Source organism: Geotrypetes seraphini, chromosome 3 (assembly GCF_902459505.1).
Source record: "Geotrypetes seraphini chromosome 3, aGeoSer1.1, whole genome shotgun sequence".
In the NCBI taxonomy this organism is placed as follows: Eukaryota; Metazoa; Chordata; class Amphibia; order Gymnophiona; family Dermophiidae; genus Geotrypetes; species Geotrypetes seraphini.
The window spans coordinates 96,701,853-96,725,770 of record NC_047086.1 but is presented as its reverse complement, the minus strand read 5'-3'; the positions used below and the strand labels follow the sequence as shown (position 1 = coordinate 96,725,770).

Below are 23,918 nucleotides of genomic sequence, written 5' to 3'. Positions count from 1 at the left end.
GTCTTCATTATCAGTTAATTGCAATATGTTTGAAGTTATGGGGGCCCTTTTTCTAAACTGTTTCCACATCTTAATGCAATAAATTAACCTGCAATAAATATAGATTTAACATGGCAACTATTTGTGGGCATGCCTAGCTTGTCCTTTGCAGGTCCCACATTAAAATGTTCATTAGCACTCAGTACCCTAGTCGCGTTTAGTGCCTCCTATTTAAGAGATGCTAAGTGAACTCATGTCAACTGTACAATTCTCTGTACACTGTGTGCTAACTTGAATATACTCTCCACATCTGTTCTTTACCGGTGTACCAAGCCAACTAGTCACTGCCCCCAACACAAAATGCTCTCTATGTATGAATTAGCATGCAGTGACTGTTAACTGCCTAACACACACTTTAGTAAAAGGGCCTTCAAATACATTGTGTAATTATAAGCTTTTATCCACATAGCAAATTAATCAGAATGGGTGATCTTAATCTTTAAGCATGAAAGACTTACTAAACAAGAAGGAAGGGTTAGTCTGATATGTTTAGGGTAATTTTATGACAGGGTACCTACTGTATATACATTTTCAGAAATGTATCTATTTTACATCTGTTTTATAAAAGCAACTTAGATACCTATGTGTCTTACAAAAATAGGATCCTAGAACTATCCTCCAGTAGTACACAAAAGTTATTGCACAAAATTACACCTTCCCCAAAGCGAGTGCAACTATTTGTGTGTATTCTGTGTGTGTATGCGCATATCATATAAAGGAAGTACATATTGTGCTGGTCTGCTGAAGTACACCTTTGGGAACCCCTGTACTCATATTGTTTAAAAGAAAAATGCTTTTGTAAGGAACATATGTGTACACACACATTAATCTGCACAGTTTTATAAAGCCCAAAATTTTGTGATGTATTTTGTAGTTTAGGGTTTTGGTAACAAATGTGCATACCTAGTTGTCATACTGTATTAAATGCCTAGCATAATTTTTTTGTGACATTAAATTTTGCATCTAAATAAGAACTATTCCAAAAATATTCTCTAAAGATGAAGATCTGAGATAGTAACATTTAACTTCACTAGTCTGATTGAATAGAAGTATAAAAATATACAGTAGATGGCTAGAAAAATCAAAATTTGTTCCTTTTAATCATATGCCTCATTTCATAATATGCTGATTTTTCTTGTCATTTCTTCCCCAACCCAAGAAAAAAATCCTATCTAATGGAATGATTTAGGCCACAGTAGTAATTATTACAAGTTACTGTAATTAACAATATAGTAGCACATTTTCATTAAAAAAATATAGGGCCTATATGAAGCTGTGGTAACGGCCCCAAAGCCCATAGGGATTGAAAGGGCTTCAGGGTCGTTGCTGCACGGCAACCACTAGCATGGTTTTGTAAAAGGGGGGATTGTGTAGATTATTTTGAACTAATTATATAGATACATGTAAAGAAAATTTTGATTTTACTTTATTTGAATGCACCCTTTTTCCCCCTGTGGATCACATTCTAATCAAAAAGTATTTATTAGATAGGGTCAGTTTTGTCCTTTAAGAAACCTGAGCAAATTTTTGTGGAAAAATTGTCAATCCCAGATTGCAATGCATATACTAAAAAATAATAAGTCAAATGGGGGAGCCAACTTCCCAGATTTTCTTAAATACCACCAAGCATTCATAAAGAGCCAAGGTTCTTTATGGATCCTTAACAAAAGCATGTCTGATCCTCCCCCCCCCCCCCCCATGGCTGTCTGGAAAAAGTCCTCTAAGGTTTATCTCCTCCTGTGAAACAAAACAATTATATTTTCTGTTCTACATATAAGGTACTTATGCAATTTGACCTTGCTATGAAGATAGCTGGAAGAACTCTACTGTTATCTCACTATGGAATAATAATACTTTCAAAATTAAAAACATTGCCTTGAATTGGCCTATTTGGCAAAATTGTGATATGTGGTCATTACAAGATCTTCTTGGGAATAATCACTGGTTGTCCTTTGAAGAAATATGTGACAAATTTTGCTTACCTGTCAATCAATGTAATAATTGGCTCCAGTTGAAGCACTGTGTTTGTGCTTCTATACCTGATCTCCTTAAATTGAAATCTACACCTGACCTTCTTCAATATATTGTCACTGTAACCCCACTTAGGGGTGTAGCCTCCAATTGGTACACATTGTTGAGACAAACCTCCTCAGTGTCTATATCACAAATGATGAGCGCATGGCATGCTGATTTTGAAATTTCAGCTGATGATGAGATATGGCAAAAAGTGTGGACTAGGGTATTTAAATCCACTTGATCGGCAGTAGAGAATGACACGGTGGCGGTTTACCCGCGGCTACTGCGTTTAGCCACGGGTAACCCGCCAAAAATGGGGAATGAAAATTAGCAGCCTCTGCGGGGACGGGGACAAGGCCATCACCGCCCCGTGGAGCGGTGAATGGTCTTGTCACCGCAGTGAGGCATAAAGGATCGTGCGGTCCCCGCACCCCCATCCACCCACCCGCACGCCGGCTCGATCGTTTAACCAGCTTCCTCTCTCCACCTCACCTTAGTTTGCCGGCTTTCTTTTTCGGCGACCGGAACGCTTTCAAAAGAGCCGCGCACGCGCGGCTGCTCAGTATTCAATCTTCTGCTCTGACCCAACCGGAAACAGGAAGTTGCAGCAGAGCAGAAGATTGAACTTTGAGCTGCCGCGCGTGCGCGGCTCTTTGAAAGCGTGCCGGTCGCCGAAAAAGAAAATCGGCAAACTAAGGAGAGCTGGAGAGCAGTAGCGTACCAAGGGGGGGGGGGCGGGAGGGGCGAAAAAGGTAATGGCGCCAGGCCTTGGAGTACCGAGCCAGACCGCTTCTCCCCCCTCCCAGCCGAACCCCCGCTGACCCTCCTATCTCCCCCCCCAAGTGGACCTTTCCGACCCTCCCAGCGAAAGCAGCAAACCTCCCTCCAGTAGCGTCGACTTTCTCCTCCCTCTGCCGCATCACTGATGACGTCATCAGTGACGCGGCAGAGGGAGGAGAAAGCCGCGAAGGAGGTTTGCTGCTCTCGCTGGGAGGGTCGGAAAGGTTCACGGGGGGGGAGATAGGAGGGTCAGCGGGGATTCGGCTGGGAGGGGGGAGAAGCGGTCTGCCTCGGTGCTCCATTACCTTCTTCGGGCAGCAGCAGCGTTTACAATTTGCTGCTGTTGCGGGCTTCAGGCCTTGTTCTCTGCCGGGTCCTGCCTACTTCCTGTTTTCATGAAGACAGGACCCGACAGAGAGGAAGGCCTGAAGCGGGCAACATCAGTGAATTGTGAATGCTGCTGCTGCCCGATGAAGTTCAGGACATCAGGACATCGAGGAAGGAGCAGGGTGAAATTGGCTGCTGGCTTGGGGGTGAGGGTAGGGAAAGAATCGTGGAAGTGGAGAAATTGGCACAATGGCTTTGTGGGGGCTAGGGGGAGAAAGAAAGAAAGGAAAAAATAAAGAGGGGGGCAGGGGGAGAGAGAAAGAAAGGCAGAAATAAAGAGGGGTCAGGGGGAGAGAGAAAGAAAGGCAGAAAGAAAGAGGGGGACCAAGGGGAGAGAGAAAGAAAGGCAGAAATAAAGAGGGGGTCAAGAGGGAGAGAAAGAAAGGCAGAAAGAAAGGGGGAGAGAGAAAGAAAGAGGGGGGGGGGGGCAGGAGAAGAAAGAAGAAGGATCAGAAGAAGGACCAGAGATTCATGAAATCACCAGACAAAAATGTAGAAAAAATGATTTTATTTTCAACTTAGTGATCAAAATGTGTCCGTTTTGAGAATTTATATCTGCTGTCTTTTACTAAAACACAATAGCGTTTTTTAGCGCAGGGAGCCTATGAGCATCGAGAGCAGCGTGGGGCATTCAGCGCAGCTCCCTGCGCTAAAAACCGCTATCGCAGTTTAGTAAAAAGGGAGGGGGAATATTTGTCTATTTTTGTATAGTTGTTACTGAGGTGACATTGCATAAAGTCATCTGCCTTGACCTCTTTGAAAACCCGCGGAATATAAATGATAATTAACATTTTCTCTGCATACAGCGTGCTTTGTGTTTTTAAAATTTTATTGTTGGTAGATCATTTTGACTTGGCCACAAAGGTAAGGGGGAGGGAGGGAGGGGAGCTGCTGAAAGACATCTAGTAATCCTTGCAGGCTTGACTGTGCAGGGAATTATTTTTGTAAAATCATGTTTTGTTATGTGACTGGCATTATCTAGATTTTCATTTCTATGAATGAATAGAATGAAAATGATATAAAATTACTTGCTTGCGGGGACCGCGTGTTCCGGCTCACACAAGGAAGGAGGGGGTGAAAGGGAAAAAGTTTCTCTTCCTTGGAAATAGATTCTGAAGTGACCTCATCAAAGAAGACCAGCACTAAATGTACAAGAAATCACTTAAACAATGTCAAAAGAGCCCAAAATAGAAAACTGCTACTGCCTTGAGACTCCATTATTGAAGGAATCAACTTGAAATCATAGAAGAGACAGGAAAAGGTTAAATGCCTCATGGAATCCTCAGGTACAAAACACAAACCAAATTGTGAATGAAATCAGAGCAGACAGTAAGAATTATAAAATTGATGTCATTATCCATCTGGAAAAAAAGGCGTACTAGAAATAATGCCTCAGCAATACAATTTTCAGAAGTTCTATTTGCTCATGGTAAGGGAGAAGAGAGACTGCTAGTGATGGTGGGGGGACTGATAGGAAGATATGAAAGAAGGGTGGTAGAAAGGAACAGATGGTAAAGGAGGGAGGGAAGGGTGGTGGTGGAAAGGAATAGAACAGACATTGAAAGAGGGTAGAGAGGAACAGACCCTGAAAGGAAATGTGGAAGGCAGAGTGGGGAGAAGACGCTGGAAGGGAAGAAGACAGATGCCAGACTATGGGGGAGCGGAGGGAAGAAAATGGGTGCTAGACGGGGACGGTGACGGGGCGGTGAAAGGGATGGCAGTGGCGGTGACGGGGCGGTGAAAGGGATGGTGGTGACGATGACGGGGCGGTGAAAGGAACGGCGGTGACGGGGCGGTGCAGAGGATTGTGGGCCGGGGACGGTGCAGTGACAGGGACAGATTTTTTCCCCGTGTCATTCTCTAATTGGCAGCAGTCCTACAATCAATTTACTTTTTACTGCATCAGTCACATTGGACACCACAAAAAATAACTAAATTTTCTAATAAAGGCTCCAATCTATGTTGGTCCTGTAGAAAATTTGTAGGCATGCTACCTCACATGATTTATCTATGCCCACATCTTAAATTGTATTGGGAAAAAGTCTGGAACACTATATCCACCATTTTAAACATTAAAGAACCCCTACACCTTAAAATTATTATTCTTGGTTAACAGGGCCTTGCACATTCTTTGTCTGAATCCAATGCCCGTTTGCTTAATATATTACTGTTTTTGGCTATAAAAAATATCCTGCATTGTTGGAAGTATCTAAAGTAGAATTCATCGTATGGTGCAACACGGTATGCATAACTACCAAATTATATAACTCTTCTAGTTCTTTCCACCAAATTTGGAGCCCTGTCCAAACTTATTGTGCTTTGGATCATTGACATGTAGTACTTCAGTGTTAATATACGAGTTATTAAATGAAGTTATTCTTTGAAGCTTGTTGGGAATTCTTCATTCATGCAAACAGCCATAGTTAAATGTACTGGTCTTACTATATATTGGACATGAGACACTAGTTGTATGGCCTTATAGTCAACATCATTTTATTTGTGTTATAAGCAACTAGTTGATTTCAATTGTATACTGATTTGTATATTAATTCTACTGATTTGTATATTTTGATTATTTATCTTAAAATTAATAAAATATTTTTTTTTTTTAAATGGTTTCTGCTTTTCTCTCAGGAGATTTTTATCCATTTGGAAGTAGTGTGCCATGAGTTAAATAGTAGCAAAAACTCTTAGTTGAGCTTGGAAACAAATTTAGCTTATTGGTAACTGTTTTGGGGGCTCTCTTTATAAGAATGGTTTCAGTTCGAGCCCTGTGTATAAATAATGGATACCTGTTAAAGAAGTGTTTTATTTTCAATGATCTTAAGAAGAAAGGCTCTCTTATCAGAAGCAAAATGATAAACATAATCACTGGCAGAGAGGCATACAAAAAATAAATGATACAGTGAAAAAATTAAGAACAAACACTGTATGCTTAGGGGCTCATAATCAAAAGAGAAAAACGTCCAAAAACCGGCCTAAGTCGGCACTTAGACGAACATTTCTCAAAAATGTCCAAGCGCCGATAATCAAACCGGGTTTTGGACGTATTTCTAAATGACTTAGACCCTTATTGTGCCGCTCAACGTCCAAAGCTAAACGGGGTGTTTCGGGAAGCGTGTCGAGGGCGGGAGTTGGGCGGGACGTGGGCCGGCTTAGACTTAGTCGTACAGCATGTATAACCGAAAGTGATACAGCCCACGATCGACAGAACTTGGACATTGTAACTTAGACCATTTGAAACATGGTCTAAGTCACAAAAACCCACCTAAACTCACCAGATATGAACTGAAAACACATAAAACAGACCCCCCACACACTACCCCAATGGTCACCGACCCTCCCCCCCAACCCCCATAAAAATTTTAATCACAACTTTAAAATTCAGCCTCCAGACCATCATCGCCTGGCAAAGGAAAGCCTAGTCATCCAGCACAGAGGCAGCTTAAGTCGTCTTGGGGGTGGGTTAGGGACCCATAGAGAGGAGGACCCATGCCCATAAGCCCCTGTAATCACTGCATTGATACTTAAACATGTGCACTGCCCTATACACTCCCAAAACCCTTTTTTACTGACATATAAGTGGCTCCTGCAGCCATAAGGGCTATTGGGGTAGTAGATAAGTGGGTCTAGGGAATTCTGGAGGTTTGGGGGACTCACCGTCACCTATAAGAGAGCTGTAGTGAGGAGAAGCCATGGCACCCTGTTTGTGAAGTTCACAGCAGTGCCCTGTAAGGTACCCCACTATTTAGGTGCCTTGTCTGGGTGTTCTGTCCATCACTTTGCAGGCCCCTCCCACGTCCAACAGGGCTTTGGACTTGGACGGACAGTCGGATGAAAATGTGCTTTAAATATCGATGTTTTAGCGGATTAGATGATCAGATCTTCATGACGTATAATTGGACGATTTTCGAAAGTCAAAAGACGTTGTATGTCTCTTACGAAAATGGGACTTAGGCTCTTTTTGACTTTGGACGACTTGTGAAATTGACGTAAACGGACTTAGATGTCCCTTTCGATTATGCCCCTCTTAAACTTTAATGATGTTTAAATTGGAATAATCTATTATATGTGATTGATTTAATCTAATATACAATTTGAGTCACTCTGTGCCTAACTAGATCCAAGCTGATGTACAATTCAAGAGATATACCATATGTGTAGAAGAGTATAGTAGTTATAAGAAAGTATACTAGGTGGAAATTGAGGAAAATATCTTCTGTTCTCTGCCTCTGTGGACAACACTCTCATCCTCCCTATCTTGTCTGCTCACAGTCTCGGGGTCATCTTTGACTCCAAGTGGCAGATGAAATTTAATGTGGACAAATGCAAATTGATGCACATTGGGAAGAATAATCCAAATCACAGTTACTGGATGCTAGGATCCATCTTGGGGGTTAGTACCCAAGAAAGGGATCTGGGTGTCATTGTAGACAATGCGATGAAACCTTCTGTTCAATGTGTGGCGGCGGCTAAAAAAGGAAACAAGATGCTAAGAATTATTAAAAAAGGGATGATTAACAAAACTAAAGATATTATAATGCCTCTATATTGCTCCATGGTGTGACCTCACCTGGAGTATTGTGTTCAATTTTGATCTCCTTATCTGAAGAAAGATATACCGGCACTAGACAAGGTTCAATGAAGAGCAACCAAGATGATAAAAGGGGATGGAACTTCTCTCGTATGAGGAAGGACTTGGACTTGGAAAAGAGAAGGCTAAGGGGAGATATGATTGAAATCTACAAAATCCTGAGTGGAGTAGAATAGATACAAGTGGATTGATTTTTCAACAATGAAAAATTGCAAAGACTAGGGGACATTCGATGAAACTGCAGGGAAATACTTTTAAAACCAACAGCAGGAAATATTTTTTCATTCAGAGAATAGTTAAGCTCTGGAACTTAACTATTGCCAGTGGTTGTGGCAAAAGTGGATAGGGTAGCTGGTTTTAAGAAGGGTTTGGACAAATTCCTGGAGGAAAAGTCCATTGTTTGTTATTAAGACATGGGGGAAGCCTTTGCTTGCCCTGGATCGGTAGCATGCAATTTTGCTACTCTGGGTTTTTGGCCAGGTACTAGTGACCTAGATTGGCCACTGTGAGAATGGGCTACTGGGCTTGATGGACCATCGGTCTGACCTAGTAATGGTATTCTTATGTTCTTATGTACTCTCTCTCTTTCTCCACCAAGGTACAACATATCACTAAAATGTGCCATTTCTTCCTATACAAAATTACCAAAATCTGACCATTCCTTTCCAAGCACACTGCCAAAACTCTTATCCATGCCCTCATCACCTTGCGCTTAGATTACTACAACTCGCTACTCTCAGGTTTTCTGTGCAGCCATCTTTTTCCCCTTCAATCTGTCCAGTGTTCGGCTGCATGACTAATATTCCGTGAAAGCCGCTACTCATGTTATCCCTCTCCTAAAGTCCCATCTGTTTCTGAATACAATTCAGACTCCTCTTACTGATCTACAAATGCATTCACTCAGCTGCCCCAAACTACCTCTCTTCACTTATCTCCTCCTATGTTCCCCTCACAAGCTCTGCTCAACTGGTAAGTCCCTCCTATCTGTGCCCTTCTCCTCCTCTGCCAGCTCCAGACTCCGTCTCTTCTATCTTGCTGCGCTGTATGTCTGGAACAAACTGCCCAAATTTCTACAGCAGGCTCCGTCTCTGGAAGTGTTCAAGTCTAATCTAAAAGACCACCTCTTTGAAACTGTTTGAAACTGTTTTAACTCCTTTCACCTTGTGTTCTGCATCCCTAACCCTATAAGTCTGTTTGTCTGTCTGAGCAGGGATTGTCTATAGAAGTGATAAATAGTAGGAGTAGATATATTTTGCCTTTACTTTTTGATTTATCTTTGTATATGGAACTTTGATTCTGTTAATGTATCAGAAGAATTAATTAAAATATAAATCATAGATAATGTGTACTGTGTGGAGGCCACATACTTTATTCTTATTTGAAGAGGTTTACAAAATCAAATAAAACATAGAAGTGAAAATAGTTCATTAATGAATTTCAAAGTGTTTATTTCAAGTTTCAAATTTATTTAAAAATGTGATTCAATCGCAATATAATATTTCAAAGCGATTTAGAAGTATAAAATTGGAGTATCAATAAAACATTGTAAATTAAACGCTGACAATACATTTCAAATAAAGGGCAGGCAGATTGAATTACAATGCATTAAAGAAAAGGAAAGACATGTAGGGTTAGAGCAATAGGGTGGGAAATTGTTACCCATTTAAGTAAAGCAGTTTGCAGTCCATAATATCAATCAGACCCTCATAAATAAAAATCATAAAAACAACACAAAACACTAGACACAGTAAAAAGGACTTCTATTATACAACAATTTGCCCCAAAGGTCTTTGAAAAAAAAAAAAAAAACCCACAGAAATACAATAGGAGAAGATCACAGACCCACCCTACTCTCCTAACTAAATAATAATAATAAAAAAAACCTTGCTGAAACAACCAGGTCTTAATTAACTTCTTAAATGCAGACCTGAGTTCCAAAGGTAAGGCATTCCATAACATAACAGTGGCTGGATTCTGTAAATGGTGCTGTTATTGGTAGTCGCCCTGAAAAGCAGTGCCATTCATGCGTCAATTGCACGATGGCGCAGTTTATAGAATTGTGACCACATTGAAAGTAGATGCTAGAAATGTAGGCCAAGATTTTATAGGCCTACATTTCTAGCGCCTACTTTTTTTATGATTTATATTTCACATATCCTACAATTTTATGTGGATTACAAACTATTCAGGTACTCGAGCATTTTTCTCTAACTTTCCCAGTGGGCTCCTACTCTATCTAATGTACCTGGGGCAATGGGGATTAAGTGACTTGCCCAGGGTCACAAGGAGCAGTGTGGGATTTGAACCCACAACCTCAGGTTGCTAAGTCTGTAGCTCTTCCGACAAGAATCATGTCCATAGAGGTGCATATGTCCACTTCTGGCGTATGTAGGTACTGGTAGGTGCCTCTTTGGAGGGAATAGGCACTGCCAAACTTCTGAATAAGGTATGGGGGTTGGTTGGGGATATGAGGGGGGGGCATGGGTTGCCGAGGCAGGGAAGGATAAGGCATCCCTCCTGCCGATCTTCACTGGGGGGTGTGGGTGGGGATTTGGGTGGCCACCGAGGCAGGAAGTAGTAGGGCATCTCTTTGGCCAATCCACTACACAAGAAAGGCTCCAGGATAGAGATGGCAAACTACAGACCAGTGAATCTCACTTCAATAGTGAGCAAACTAATGGAAACCCTAATCAAACGCCAATTGGATAGGATCATGGATGAGGAGAATCTACAGGATCCCCGCCAACATGGATTCACTAAGGGGAGATCCTGCCAATCCAATCTGATCAGCTTCTTTGACTGGGTGACGAGGAAGCTGGATGTTGGTGAGTCCCTGGACATTGTCTACCTGGATTTCAGCAAAGCATTTGATAGCATGCCACACCGCAGGTTGCTGAGCAAGATGAGTTCTTTAGGTTTGGGTGACACATTAACCAAATGGGTTGGGAACTGGCTTGGAGGTAGGCTTCAGAGGGTGGTGGTGAATGGCACCCCCTCCGAAATGTCGGAGGTGATAAGTGGAGTGCCACAAGGCTCCGTCCTGGGCCCAATCTTGTTCAACATCTATATAAGAGACTTGACAGAAGGGCTCCGAGGTAGAATAACATTATTCGCCGATGATGCCAAACTGAGCAATGTAGTGAGCAAAAGCACAACAGACAAAAAAGCAATGGCAGACGATATGGTGCATGACTTACTTCTGCTGGAGCACTGGTCTAGGTCCTGGCAACTCAGTTTCAATGCCAAAAAAAGCAAAGTCATGCACTTGGGAAGCCAAAATCCATGCAAGATTTACACCCTAAATGGCGAGATCCTGACAAGAACTGAAGCAGAAAGAGACTTAGGGGTGATTGTCAGGGAAGACATGAAGTCTGCAAACCAAGTGGAGCAAGCTTCATCCAAAGCAAGGCAAATCATAGGTTGCATACGCAGGAGCTTCGTCAGCCATAAACCTGAAGTCATTATGCCACTGTATAGATCCATGGTGAGACCGCACCTGGAGTACTGTGTGCAATTCTGGAGGCCGCATTACCGCAAGGATGTGCTGAGACTGGAATCGGTCCAGAGAATGGCCACCAGGATGGTCTCGGGACTCAAGGAGCTCCCGTACGAGGAGCGGTTAGGGAAATTGCAGCTCTACTCACTCGAAGAACGTCGAGATAGGGGAGATATGATCGAGACATTCAAGTATTTCACGGGCCGCATCGAGGTGGAAGAAGACATCTTCTTCTTCAAGGGTCCCGCGGCAACAAGGGGGCATTCGTGGAAAATCAGGGGCAGGAAACTGCACAGTGACACTAGGAAGTTCTTCTTCACTGAAAGGGTGATTGATCGCTGGAATAGTCTTCCACTTCAGGTTATTGAGGCCAGCAGTGTGTCAGATTTTAAGGCCAGATGGGATAGACATGTGGGATCTATCCGCAAAGATAGATAGGGAGGGTCACTGGAGTGGGCAGATTTGATGGGCTGTGGCCCTTATCTGCCGTCTATTTCTATGTTTCTATATTTCTATGTAATCTTCACTGGGGGAGTGTCAGGGTGGCCACCAAGGCAGGAGGGTATGGACATCCTTCCTACCGATCTTCGTTGGGGGGTGGGGGGGGGCTGTGGGTGTGTGCATCCAGGTGGCCACGAGGCAGGAAGGAGTGGGGCAACCCTTTAGCCAATTTTCACGGGGGTGGGGGGTGTCTGGGTGACCACCAAGGCAGGAGGATGTGGACATCACTCCTGCTGATACTCACTGGGGGGGGGGGGTCTAGGTGGCCTGTCAATTTTGGGTTGTTGTTTTTTTTTTTTTTGTTTGGGGGCCCTCGTCGGGAGGGGGGGGGATGTCAGTTGTCAGCATGACTTAAATTTTTTTTTTTAAATGGCGACAGATTGTGTGTATGTGTGTAAAGCACACACATCATCTATGCCCATTTAAAATAAAAACCGCTTTTCAACTCTTTTTTTAATGCTAGCAGCTCCAGATCTGTTTTAGAATTTGGAGAGTTATAAACTGGCGCTTCATTTTCTGCATTATGTTGTCATCGGTTGGTGTGCTCATTTTAATATTGATGAGCTCATTGTAATGTATTTACATTCGATTATCGGAGGCTGCTACAAACCAGGGAAAAGACCTGATTTGCTGTTTTGTGCATCAATAGATGTAATACTTTGTCACTAAACCTTTTAAAACGGGTTTAGCAATGATTGTTAAACGCACGGTGAGTTTTGTGCATCTGGCCCAAATAGACCATGAGGTAGTAATTCTGTGTCATATATAAAACTGTCAGTTCATAAAAGAAAAAAGATCACAGACCTCAGATTAGGAAAGTTTACTTCCAAACAAAAGGAAAAGAAGTAAGAGGCCTGTGCCTTCATCCCAGCATTCTTTCTCTTGTCCCTGCTGATGACACTACTGATAATTTTCAGAGCTTCTGTGCTTCCATTTCACAGCAGGAAAACACATTTTCTCACCTCTTAGTAAGGTGCTCAGCTAAGCAGGCCAAAAGCTTTGTGTCACTCTGTGTCAACCCAGTTGTTCTGATACGCTGGAGAAAAATGTATCTGATGTACTTGTACATTAATTAAATATATTAACTGTTCCATTTCTCCATTCAAACCAGAATAGGAAAATATTTTGCATAAGGTTTAGACATATAGCCTGCAATACTTTTTAGGACTAATTGAAGATATGTGCTTAAAAAAAAAAGATGTTGCACCATAATGTGCTTTTTGTTGCAGGGCTTGCTTGCAGCTAATATCTGACTGTCCCAGTGCCATTCAAGAGGAATTGGATTTGATCCGTGCTTTGGACTATCTTGAAGAGTTTAGCATCAAGATTCTACCTTTACAAGGTATAATTTATTTATAATTAAACATACTGAACCTTCGTAAATATGACACACACACACATGTACACATACACGCACACACGTTTGGACACATTGGATTTCTGAATTATCCCCTGAGGAAGCTGATGAAACAGGCCCCATATTTTAAAATTACTTGGGGTTTTGTGTACCAATAAATGATAAAGGATCCAAATAGATAAGTTGATTGTACTTTAATGTCTGAATTTTGGTTATGGAGGTCCTTTTTCCACATAAGGAGTAGTTTATTTGCAATTGGATGGAAGTTTGTTGAAAATGAAATTGAATTTGTTTGAGGTCACTTGGATCTAATTAGTGTGGGTTCATTTTAGATGATCTGAGGTCATTCCTATTTTTTTATGCATATCCATATCTAGCAGGATCGCTCTATTCTGATTGTTTAATATTCCTAAAGGTTTGGGTTTCTGAAACATGTTACAGGAGATTAAAAAGAGATTAAAAAGCTATTTTAATTACACCCATACAGCAATTTAGGGAAAGAGATTGGGACTTGTATACCACCTTTTTGTAGTTTTACAACCACACTCAAAGTGGTTTGCATACAGGAACTTCAAGCATTTTTTTCCTATCTGTCCCGGTGGGCTCACAATCTATCTAATGTACCTGGGCAGTAGAGGATTAAGTGACTTGCCCAGGGTCACATGGAGCAGCACTGGGTTTGAACCCACAACCTCAGGGTGCTGAGGCTGTAGCTTTAACCACTGCTTGCACTTTCTCCAATTTTACCAACCACCAACATCTTACCCATATCACTAGCAGACCATTTTTGGGAAACTTAGGCCTAGAGAATGCCAGGTAAGCCAGCAAGAAATTTTCTATGATTTCATGATGTTATAAATTAACACCACTTAGTCATCTTGAGAATAACTGAGACTTGGCTGGATGAAAGCAGAGGAGTAGCCCTGACTGAACTATAATCAACAGATTCACCATCCAGCATCATTCTAGTACCAAGTTTGTTGGTTGTTAAATTATGCAATAGGACCCAAAAGGCAACAAAATGTAAAAACACTTCAGCTAATGACTTTTGCACTACTAAGAAATCATGGTGAAAGTGACCTGCATTGCATAACAGATAAAACCTCAACACAAGCATGGCTAAAGTAACTCTTGATTGATGTACATTGGTTACCCATTGAACAGCATATTCTTTTCAAGTTACAGGCAGTCCCCAGACTAAGAACGGGTGCTGTTTTTTAAACCGTTCTTAAGTTGAATTTGTATGTAACTCGGAACCTGTACAGTACACAGTCTATAAAAATATTAAACAAGACCTTTTTATATCAGTGATTTTCAGTGGAGTATTCATTGTCCATTCACACTGTCTTCTGTGTGATTTTGAACCCATGGTTTTTTTGTCCTGTTGGACTTTTGGTGTTTGTCTGGACTTGACGTCTACAGTGGACAATGGCATTCCAACAGTGGGATAATGTTCTCATCTTTTCAGAGGACCATCTACAGGATCTCCTACACAAATGTCCACCTTTTGAAAATTCTGAAGGATTTGTTAATGATAACCTGGATATGTACAATTAAAGAAGAATGTAGTACGTAATGAGCTACATTTCTGGACACTCATTAATTACTGTAGAGCTAGGAGGATACCAAGAGGCCTTTGTATAGTCAAGTACCTACTATGTTTTTGGACAATCAGATTTTTTTTTTTAGATCATTGGACTGCCATTTTAAACAAGTGTTCTTTAGATCTGATGATTTTATTGACAAAAACTTCCAAAGCTAGAGCTGAAGAACTAGATGCTTTAGCACAGGGGTGTCCAACCTTTTGGCTTCCCTGGGCTGCATTGGCCAAAAATATTTTTTCTAGGGCCGCACAAACACTAATCACTAGCCATTCCTAGCATCATCTTATCCCAGCTCTCTTCCCTCCTGCCCTCCCATGGTTGCATCTCTCCTCCTCTATCTCCATGGTCCAACATTTTGCTCCCTCTCTTTTCTGTTTTTCTTCTTCTCTCCCCCTTTGATGCTGAACAATGAAATGGAGAAAAAAGAGAGATGCAGCATCTCTCTGCCTTCCATCCACAGGCCTAACATTTTTCCCTCCCTCCCATCCCTAGATCCAACTTCTCTCTCTTTCTATTCCAAACTGCCCCCATCCCATCTCTCCCCCTGCCTGCCTGCCTCCCTTCCCCAGGTCCACAATTTCTTCTTTTAATATCCTCCCTCCCCCCAAAAAAAACAAACAAACATCCAGGAGGCTTCCTTGGCCCAGCATTTTCTCCCCCTTCTCTCTATGCCCATGCATCTCTACCTCACTCCTCTCCCACCACCATGTCTAATAATTCTCTCTCTGTCTCCATCCCTCCTCTCTCTGCCCAATAGTTCTCCTCTTTCTTTATCTCCGCAAATGCACCATCTCTTTCCCTCTCAGACACCCAATTCTCCCTTTCTATTATCTCCCTCACCTCTGCATCTCTTTCCCTCACTGCCTCCATTCTTCCATCTTATGGCTCATGCTTCCCTCTCTTTCCCTTCATTCTGTGTCCTAAGTTCATGCCCCTCCCTCCTTCCTTCCATCATTTTTCCTAAGTTTGTGCTCCCTCCCTCTCAAGTCTCAAGCCCTTCTCCCTTCTGGGCAGGTCAGGATTAATTCTTCGAGGGCCCCTAGGCACACAAGTACACTGGGCCCCCTGGCCCCGTTCCCTCTTTTCAGTGTCTACTCACAGCTTGCCACCCCTTTCCTTCACCCCTCCAATATCTCATTAACTCTATCTTTTTCTCCAATCCAGCATATCCCCCCCATCCAGCATGTGGGAAATCAGCAGCAGTGGTGAGATGAGGGCCCCTCACCTCTTCACGGCTGCTGCTGCTTTCCCATATGTGCCTGATGCTGACGGCACAAGTTCTCCCCACTTCCATCATCTGCCCCCTTCTCTCTCCCTTCTCTCCACTTCCATCATCTGCCCCTTCTCCAATCCCCCCTTCCATCATCTTCCCCTTCCATTATCTGCTCCCTTATCTCTCTCTCCCTTCTCCTTGTGGGGCCTCGTAGATGGTAAGAATGGTGTAGGATGGTGGTGGTTCTCTGGGATCTCCAGTGGTCTGAGGCCATGCCCAGGGGTTCAGCAGGAGGTGGAGTACAGTCAGAGCCCAGCAGCCAAGGAGCAACAGTTGGGCAAAAGCCCAGGAGGACAAACCCCAACAACCATAGTAAGTGAGGACTCCTGCTTCCTACAGCTTTCCTAATGCAGGAGAAAATACAAAACATCTTATACCTCACCCACTGCCAAACCTTAACTGTCTCCCTCAACACACTGCCAATACCTACCAGGCCTCTACCTCCCACCCCCCTCACAGGCAGACAGAGAACAAAAAAGATCACTGAGCAGCTCCAGAGTCCAGAGCAATTCACCTTCTACTCCCCAAAGTTATCCAACTTTCACTCTGCAAAAGCATCTCTTATCTTACCGGCTCCCTGTCACTCTGCCTTCATCTTTCTCCTCCTGGGTAAGAGCTTTCGGCAATTCTTTTTTGAAAGCTCCATTGGCTGCAGACACTCTCTCATCCCAAGGCCCCTACCATGGGGACTAAACTGATTAAAGGGGACTAAACTGATTAAATTCCAATTCTCTTATTATGTTCAGCCTGTCATTTCACAAGTCAAATTACTTCTCTCTCCCTTTATTTTTCTTTCTTTCTTCCTCTTTTTTTTTTTTCCCCTTTTAAGAAAAGCAGTAACATGCAGGCCTGAAGGAGAGGATACAAGAGTTTAAGCACAAATAATGCAGTGGGCTGCGATGAGCTGATCCCGCACTGTGCCGGGCCCGTAGACCCTGCAAGGTTTCCCAAATCTACATTCACAGTGTATTAGCAGGGCCCATTTGCTCTGGCTGGATCCAAGCCACACGAGGATCCATGTGTCCCAGGAAGGAGAGAGAAAAGAAATGGGGGTGGGCCAGACTTTCGTACTCCCTACATTAGAACTCACACCCTAAGTGGCAGCCAGAGTAGCTTTTCTTTTCACGTGCTCTCAGTAAGAGCCATAACCGGCAGACACATTTGCGTGGAACGAGGAATAATGCCAGACTATATTTTCAAGGAAGTGGGCAAAGGAACAAGAGAAGGGGGTAGTGCTGGACAAGAATGAGGGACTAGACTAGGGAAAGTGCTGGATAGGGGAGAGGACAGGAGAAAGAGAAGGAAACTAATGCTGTCAGCAGATAGATCAAGAGAGAGTCTGATGCTACAGATGGGAAAAGGGGGCTGATACTGAGGCTGGATGTTAAGTCGTGAGAAAGATCTCATGACTTGGCTAGAAGAAGAATGAGAGAAGGGGGCTGATTCTGGCAGATGGAGAAAGGAGGAGATGGAGAAGAAGGAGATGGGAGAAGAGGGTTGGTGGCAGTGCTGGGGCATGGAGAAGAGGGTCTGATGGTGGCAGATGCTGGGACTGGTGGTTGCACTGGAAGAAGGGTCTAATCAGGGCAGGATTAATTAGTTGAGGGCTCCTAGGCACAAGTCCACTGGGTCCCCTGCCATACGGTAGTTCTGGGCCGAGGTGTTCACCATCTTGCCGGTTCTCTCCTCTGTCTTGAAGTGTTCTCTCAAAGCCGCGGACAGCGGCTCCCACGCACCTTCTGCAGCTGATCTGGAAGTGTTCCCTCTGATGTCACGACGTCAGAGGGCACGCTTCCGGGTCATCTGCAGGAGACACATAGGAGCGCTGCCCACGGTTTTGAGTGAACGCTGCAGCAAGATGGAGGAGGGAGCCGGCAAGACAGGAAACAGCTGGGAGCGGCAGAGGAAAATATTGAATCGTCCTCGAGCGCAAGTGAGGCCACAAAAAATTATTCATGGGGCCACGGGTTGGACACCCCTACTTTAGCACAAACAGAAATTTCATTTATACAGGATAAGGATCCACATTTTGAAAATATATCAATAGAGGGTCCACAGTTTGTGTGTCCTTTATTGAAATAAACAAGACCTTTTTACATCAGTGATCTTCAGTGGAGTGTTCATTGTCCGTTCCCACTTTCTTCTGTGTGATTTTGAACATGTGGGTTTTTTGTCCTGTTGGACTTTTGGTGTTTGTCTTAACCCTACAGTTCAGCATACCATCACTATCTTCTGGAAAAGATATTATCAAAGTAAGAACCTAATCTCTTTTTATTAGGAATTAGAAAAAATAACCCAATAATACAGAACATTATTTATCACAGTTGGGGAGCTCCATTGGTACCTATATACATTTTTTAACTGTTTTTATGAAAATAATACATAAACAGTTCTTAATCAGATCACAATAAGAAGAATATTTCAGATTTTGAATGTTTGATATGGAAGTGATTGTTCAAATATCTAGTTTTGGAATCGGAAAATGAAACTTAAGTTAATCATAGCCTAGGTAGCAGCTAATGGATCATGTAATTTTGGGCTTCTCTATATAATAATTTATAAAAGTCAGACTACATAATTTAAAAAAAAAACACTCAAACCTCTAAAGCAGTGGTTCCCAACCCTGTCCTGGAGGAACACCAGGCCAATTGGGTTTTCAGGCTAGCCCTAATGAATATGCATGAAGCAAATTTGCATGCCTATCACTTCCATCATATGCAAATCTCTCTCATGCATATTCATTAGGGCTAGCCTGAAAACCCGATTGGCCTGGTGTTCCTCCAGGACAGGGTTGGGAATCACTGCTCTAAAGGAAGATAGTGTAGTTTTTAAAGTAATGAAATGACCTATCATGCTCTCTGGCTGAACACCTTGATTGTGTTATACAGTGTCTGTAATTTTCTATGCAGAGTTCTGAGCACCCATTATAAATACAGTAATACTACAATAATCAAGCTGTATTAAAACTTGTACCTGAACTGGGATTCTAAATTCAAATATAAAAAATATGTTTAATATTTTGAATTTTTTCTATGTTAAGAAGGATGTTTTAATCAAATTATTCACCCGAGTTCAATGTAACACCTAGAATTTTTAGATATTTTAGTAAAACAAAACTAGTGATCCTCATTGCCAATTTTTGACAGGGCATTATTGCTCTTTGAGCCCCCAACCAGAGAAAGTTTTTTTGTCTGTATACAGTTTTGCAAAGAATCTCTCTAACTTCGTTTCAATGTCAGATAAAATCTCAGGGAATGTGATTAGTAAGGTGATGTTGTCTGCATCTAATATAATAAAACCCTTACCCGTGCATGCACAGTTGAAACGGCGTGATCCATGCTGTCGTGATTTGTGTCTCCATGGCTGTGTTCAATTTGCGGCGTGTGCGGCGGTTTCAGCGACGGCGAGAGCAACGGCATGTGGGTGTCCGGCCTAGACGAAGCCGACAGGGTGCGGGTTCTGCGACGTGTCCGGCTGCTACTGCTGCACAGGGAAGTGGAGGGGGAGAGGGAAAGGGCTGATTTGGGGGGTAGGGGTGTTCTGGGGGGTAGGCAGCAATCTTGGTTTGCTCTGGGGGGGAAAGAAGGGGGCCATGGAAAGACAGGCAGGCATAGCTCAGCAGAGAGAGACAGGCAGGCAGGGGGCCAGGGAGAGAGATAGACAGAAAGAATGACAAACAGACAGACAGCGGCCAGAGAGAGAGACAAAGAAAAAAAGACAGTCAGACAGCGGCCAAGGAGATAGAGAAAAAAGAAAGACAGACAGGGTTCCAGGGAGAGACACAGATAGAAAGAATTACAGACAGACAGGGGTAAGAACATAAGAAGTGCCATCTCCGGATCAGACCTTCGGTCCATCAAGTCCGGTGATCTGCACACGCGGAGACCCTGCCAGGTGTACACCTGGTGTAATTTTAGTCACCCGTATCCCTCTATGCCTCTCGTAAGGAGATGTGCATCTAGTTTGCTTTTGAATCCTAGGACAGTTGATTCCGCAATAACCTCCTCTGGGAGAGCATTCCAGTTGTCAACCACTCTCTGCGTGAAGCAGAATTTCCTGATATTTGTCCTGAACTTGTCCCCCCTTAGCTTCATTCCGTGTCCTTTTGTCCTTGTCAAATTGGACAATGTAAATAATTTTTGCTGCTCTATTTTGTCGATTCCTTTCAGTATTTTGAAGGTCTCAATCATATCCCCTCATAGTCTCCTTTTCTCAAGGAAGAACAATCCCAGTCTCTTCAGTCGATCCTCGTATTCCAGTTTCTCCATACCCTTTACTAGCTTTGATGCTCGTCTCTGCACCCTCTCCAGTAGTTTTCTATCCTTCTTTAGGTTGGGAGACCAATGTTGGACGCAGTATTCCAAGTGGGGTCTGACCATTGCTCTATAAAGCGGCATTTTGACCCTCTCCGATCAACTCGTGATTCCCTTCTTTATCATGCTCAACATTCTATTTGCTTTCTTTGCCGCTGCCGCACATTGTGCTGACAGTTTCAGGGTTCTATCTATCAGTACACCCAGGTCCTTTTCTTGTTCGCTCTTACCCAGAGTTGCACCTGACATTCTATACTCGTGTTCCTTATTCTTACTGCCTAAATGCATTACTTTGCATTTCTTCACATTGAACTTCATCAGCCATTTCTCTGCCCATTTCTCTAACTGACACAAGTCATTCTGGAGTTCCTCGCTATCCTCCTGCGATCTGATTGCCCGGCATAGCTTTGTGTTGTCTGCAAACTTGATCTCACTGGATGTTCCTTCTTCCAGGTCATTGATATTAATGGGTACACCACTAGTCACTTTCTTCAGTCGGAGAACTTCCCATTTATGCCCACACTCTGCTTTCTGTTCTCCAGCCATTTGCCTATCCATCTTAGCATATCTCCCTCTATTCCATTGCTTTGTAGTTTCCTGAGAAGTCTTTGTGTGGAACTTTGTCGAACACTTTCTGGAAGTCTAAGTATATTATGTCCACCGGTTCTCCACTATCAATTTGTTCGTTCATGGTCTCAAAAAATTGAAGTAAATTTGTTAAACATGATTTCCCTTTCCTGAAGCCATGTTGACTGGCTTTCATTAGGTCATGTGTATCCAAGTGCTGGACTAAGCTATCCTTGATCAGTGCTTCAACCATATTTCCAGGGACAGACGTAAGGCTCACAGGTCTGTAGTTGCCCGGTTCTCCTCTCGATCCTTTTTTGAAAATTGGCGTGACGTTCGCTATCTTCCAATCACCAAGTATCTGTCCAGTTCTAATTGTCAAGTTGGCAAGTTTTTGCAATACCTCTCCGATTTCAACCTTCAATTCTTAAGATTCTTGGGTGAATTCCATCCGGTTCAGGGGATTTGTTTTAAGTTTGTCGATCTGTTAGTATATCTGGTCCAAGTCCACTTCTACGGTGGTGAGGCTGTCTTCTATTACTCCTTTAAACACTTCCACTGCTTCTGGTATTGTTGCGGTGTCCTCCTTTGTAAATCTGCAATTTGTTTGTCTTCCTTGATGTACCCTTTTCTTCCCTGGTCATCCAGGGGTCCCACCGCCTCTTTTGCGGGTTTTTTCCCTTTTACGTATCTAAAGAAGGGCTTGAAATGTTTGGCCTCTTGCGCTATTTTCTCCTCATAGTCCTTTTTGGCATCCCTTACCACCTTGTGACATTTCTTCTGATCATCTTTGTTTGTTCCAAGCTTCGGTTGTTTTCATGTGTTTACATTTTTTGAAAGAGTCATTTTTTTCTTTTATGGCTTCCTTCACCTGTCTGGTAAGCCATGTTGGTTCTCCTTTGCCTTTAGTTCTCCTTTCTTTGGAAATCCATGGAATGTAGAGATTTTGTGCTTCCGTGATAGTATTTTTCAGTAGGGACCATGCCTGATCTACCGTTTTAAATTTGTCCACCTTTTTCCTGAGCCATTGTTCTACCATTGGCTCTCATGCAATCTTATTTACTCTTTTTAAAGTTTAAGGTCGTGGTTAAGGTTTTGGTACGTTTCCCTTTCCCGATGTCAAGTTTAAAGTTGATCATGCTGTGATCGCTCGTCCCCAGCGGGACCGTGACTTCTACTTCTTTTGTCAGTCCCGTGAGGCCATTTAGGACCAAGTCCAAAGTGACGTTGCCTCTTGTCAGCTCTTTTACCATTTGTTTCAGGAAGCAATCCCCTAGCGCCTCCAGGAACTTGGCCTCCTTACCGCAGTTGGAGGTTCCCAGGTTCCAGCCTATCCCTGGGAAATTGAAGTCTTGCATTCTTGTTTGATTTCCTCTATTATTTCCGAGTCAGTTTCCTCCGTCTGTCCTGGGGGTCGATAGTAAAGGCCAATTTTTGTGTCTGCACCATTATGACTAGGAATCTTGATCCAGAGGGACTACAGCTTCTCTTTCCTTTCCATTGTAGCCACTCCAACAGATTCTACTCCTTCCTGAACATATAGGGCAATACCTCCTCCTTTCTGCCCTACTTGATCTCTTCTGTATAGTTTGTATCCCTGTAGTACTGTATCCCATTTATTTTCTTCATTCCACCATGTTTCTGTTATGCCAATGATTTCCAATTTATTGTGTCTTGCTATTGTCTCTAGTTCCCCCATTTTGTTTCCCAGGCTTAAGAACATAAGAACATAAGCAGTGCCTCCGCCGGGTCAGACCATAGGTCCATCCTGCCCGGCAGTCCGCTCCTGCGGCGGCCCAAACAGGTCACGACCTGTCTGAATCACCAGAAGGGGCTCCCTTGCCACCTTTGTTTCTCATTGAAGTCCTATCTTCCCATCGTAGTCCTAACCCTCCGGTCTTGCACATGCACGACCTGTTGGGTTTCTATACTTATTACCTGGTTAGCTTTCTATACCTGTGTTACATTCCAGCACCTCTCTCAGTATCCCACGATCCCTTTATCCCTCAGGAATTCGTCCAATCCCTGTTTGAATCCCTGTACCGTACTCTGCCTGATCACTTCCTCCGGTAGCGCATTCCAAGTGTCCACGACCCTTTGGGTGAAAAAAAACTTCCTTGCATTTGTTTTGAACCTATCTCCCTTCAGTTTCTCCGAATGCCCCCTTGTACTTGTTGTCCCCTTCAGTCTGAAGAATCTGTCCCTATCCACCCTCTCTATGCCCCTCATGATCTTGAAGGTCTCTATCATATCTCCCCTGAGCCTCCTTTTTTCCAGAGAGAAGAGCCCCAGCCTATCCAACCTCTCGGCGTATGGGCAGTGTTCCAGCCCTTTTACCAGTTTCGTTGCTCTCCTTTGGACTCTCTCAAGTACCGCCATGTCCTTCTTGAGGTGTGGCGACCAATACTGAACGCAGTATTCCAGATGTGGACGCACCATCGCTCGATACAATGGCATGATGACTTCCCGCGTCCTGGTTGTTATGCCCCTCTTTATGATGCCCAGCATCCTGTTGGCTTTTTTCGAGGCTGCTGCACACTGTGCAGATGGCTTCAGTGATGCATCCACCAGCACACCCAAGTCTCTCTCAAGTCTGCTGTCTCCCAACAATGCCCCCCCCAATTTGTAGTTGAACAACGGGTTCTTTTTCCCTATATGCATGACCTTGCATTTTTCCACGTTAAAGCGCATTTGCCATTTGTTTGCCCAGTCTTCCAGCTTGTCCAGGTCCCTTTGCAGGTCCTCACACTCCTCCCTGGACCTAACTCTAGCATTCGTAAACATACATTTGAGTTCTCTTTGTTTTACCTTCTTGGACTTTCTACGCTTGGCTGTCTCTACTGTTTCTTTCACGGTATCCTTTTCTGCTCCTGCGTTGTCTCCCTTGTTTGCTGGGTGGTCGTCCTATCCTGTGTATGAGTAGTAGCCCGTGGTTCCTTCATCGGGGCATCCTGTTGCCCGGGCCATCGACTGGTGGTTGACTGTCGGCTT

At 43.4% G+C, this 23,918-nt stretch overlaps 1 protein-coding gene across 1 annotated transcript in view; it reads left to right on the top strand.

Moving 5' to 3' along the window:
• Window positions 1-23,918, top strand: part of NBAS (NBAS subunit of NRZ tethering complex) — an 852,905-nt gene that overhangs the window by 326,652 nt on the left and 502,335 nt on the right. The window contains exon 29 of the mRNA XM_033937554.1: window positions 13,043-13,155. Within this exon, the coding sequence (XP_033793445.1) occupies window positions 13,043-13,155 (113 nt within the window). The remainder of the gene's footprint in view (window positions 1-13,042; window positions 13,156-23,918) is intronic.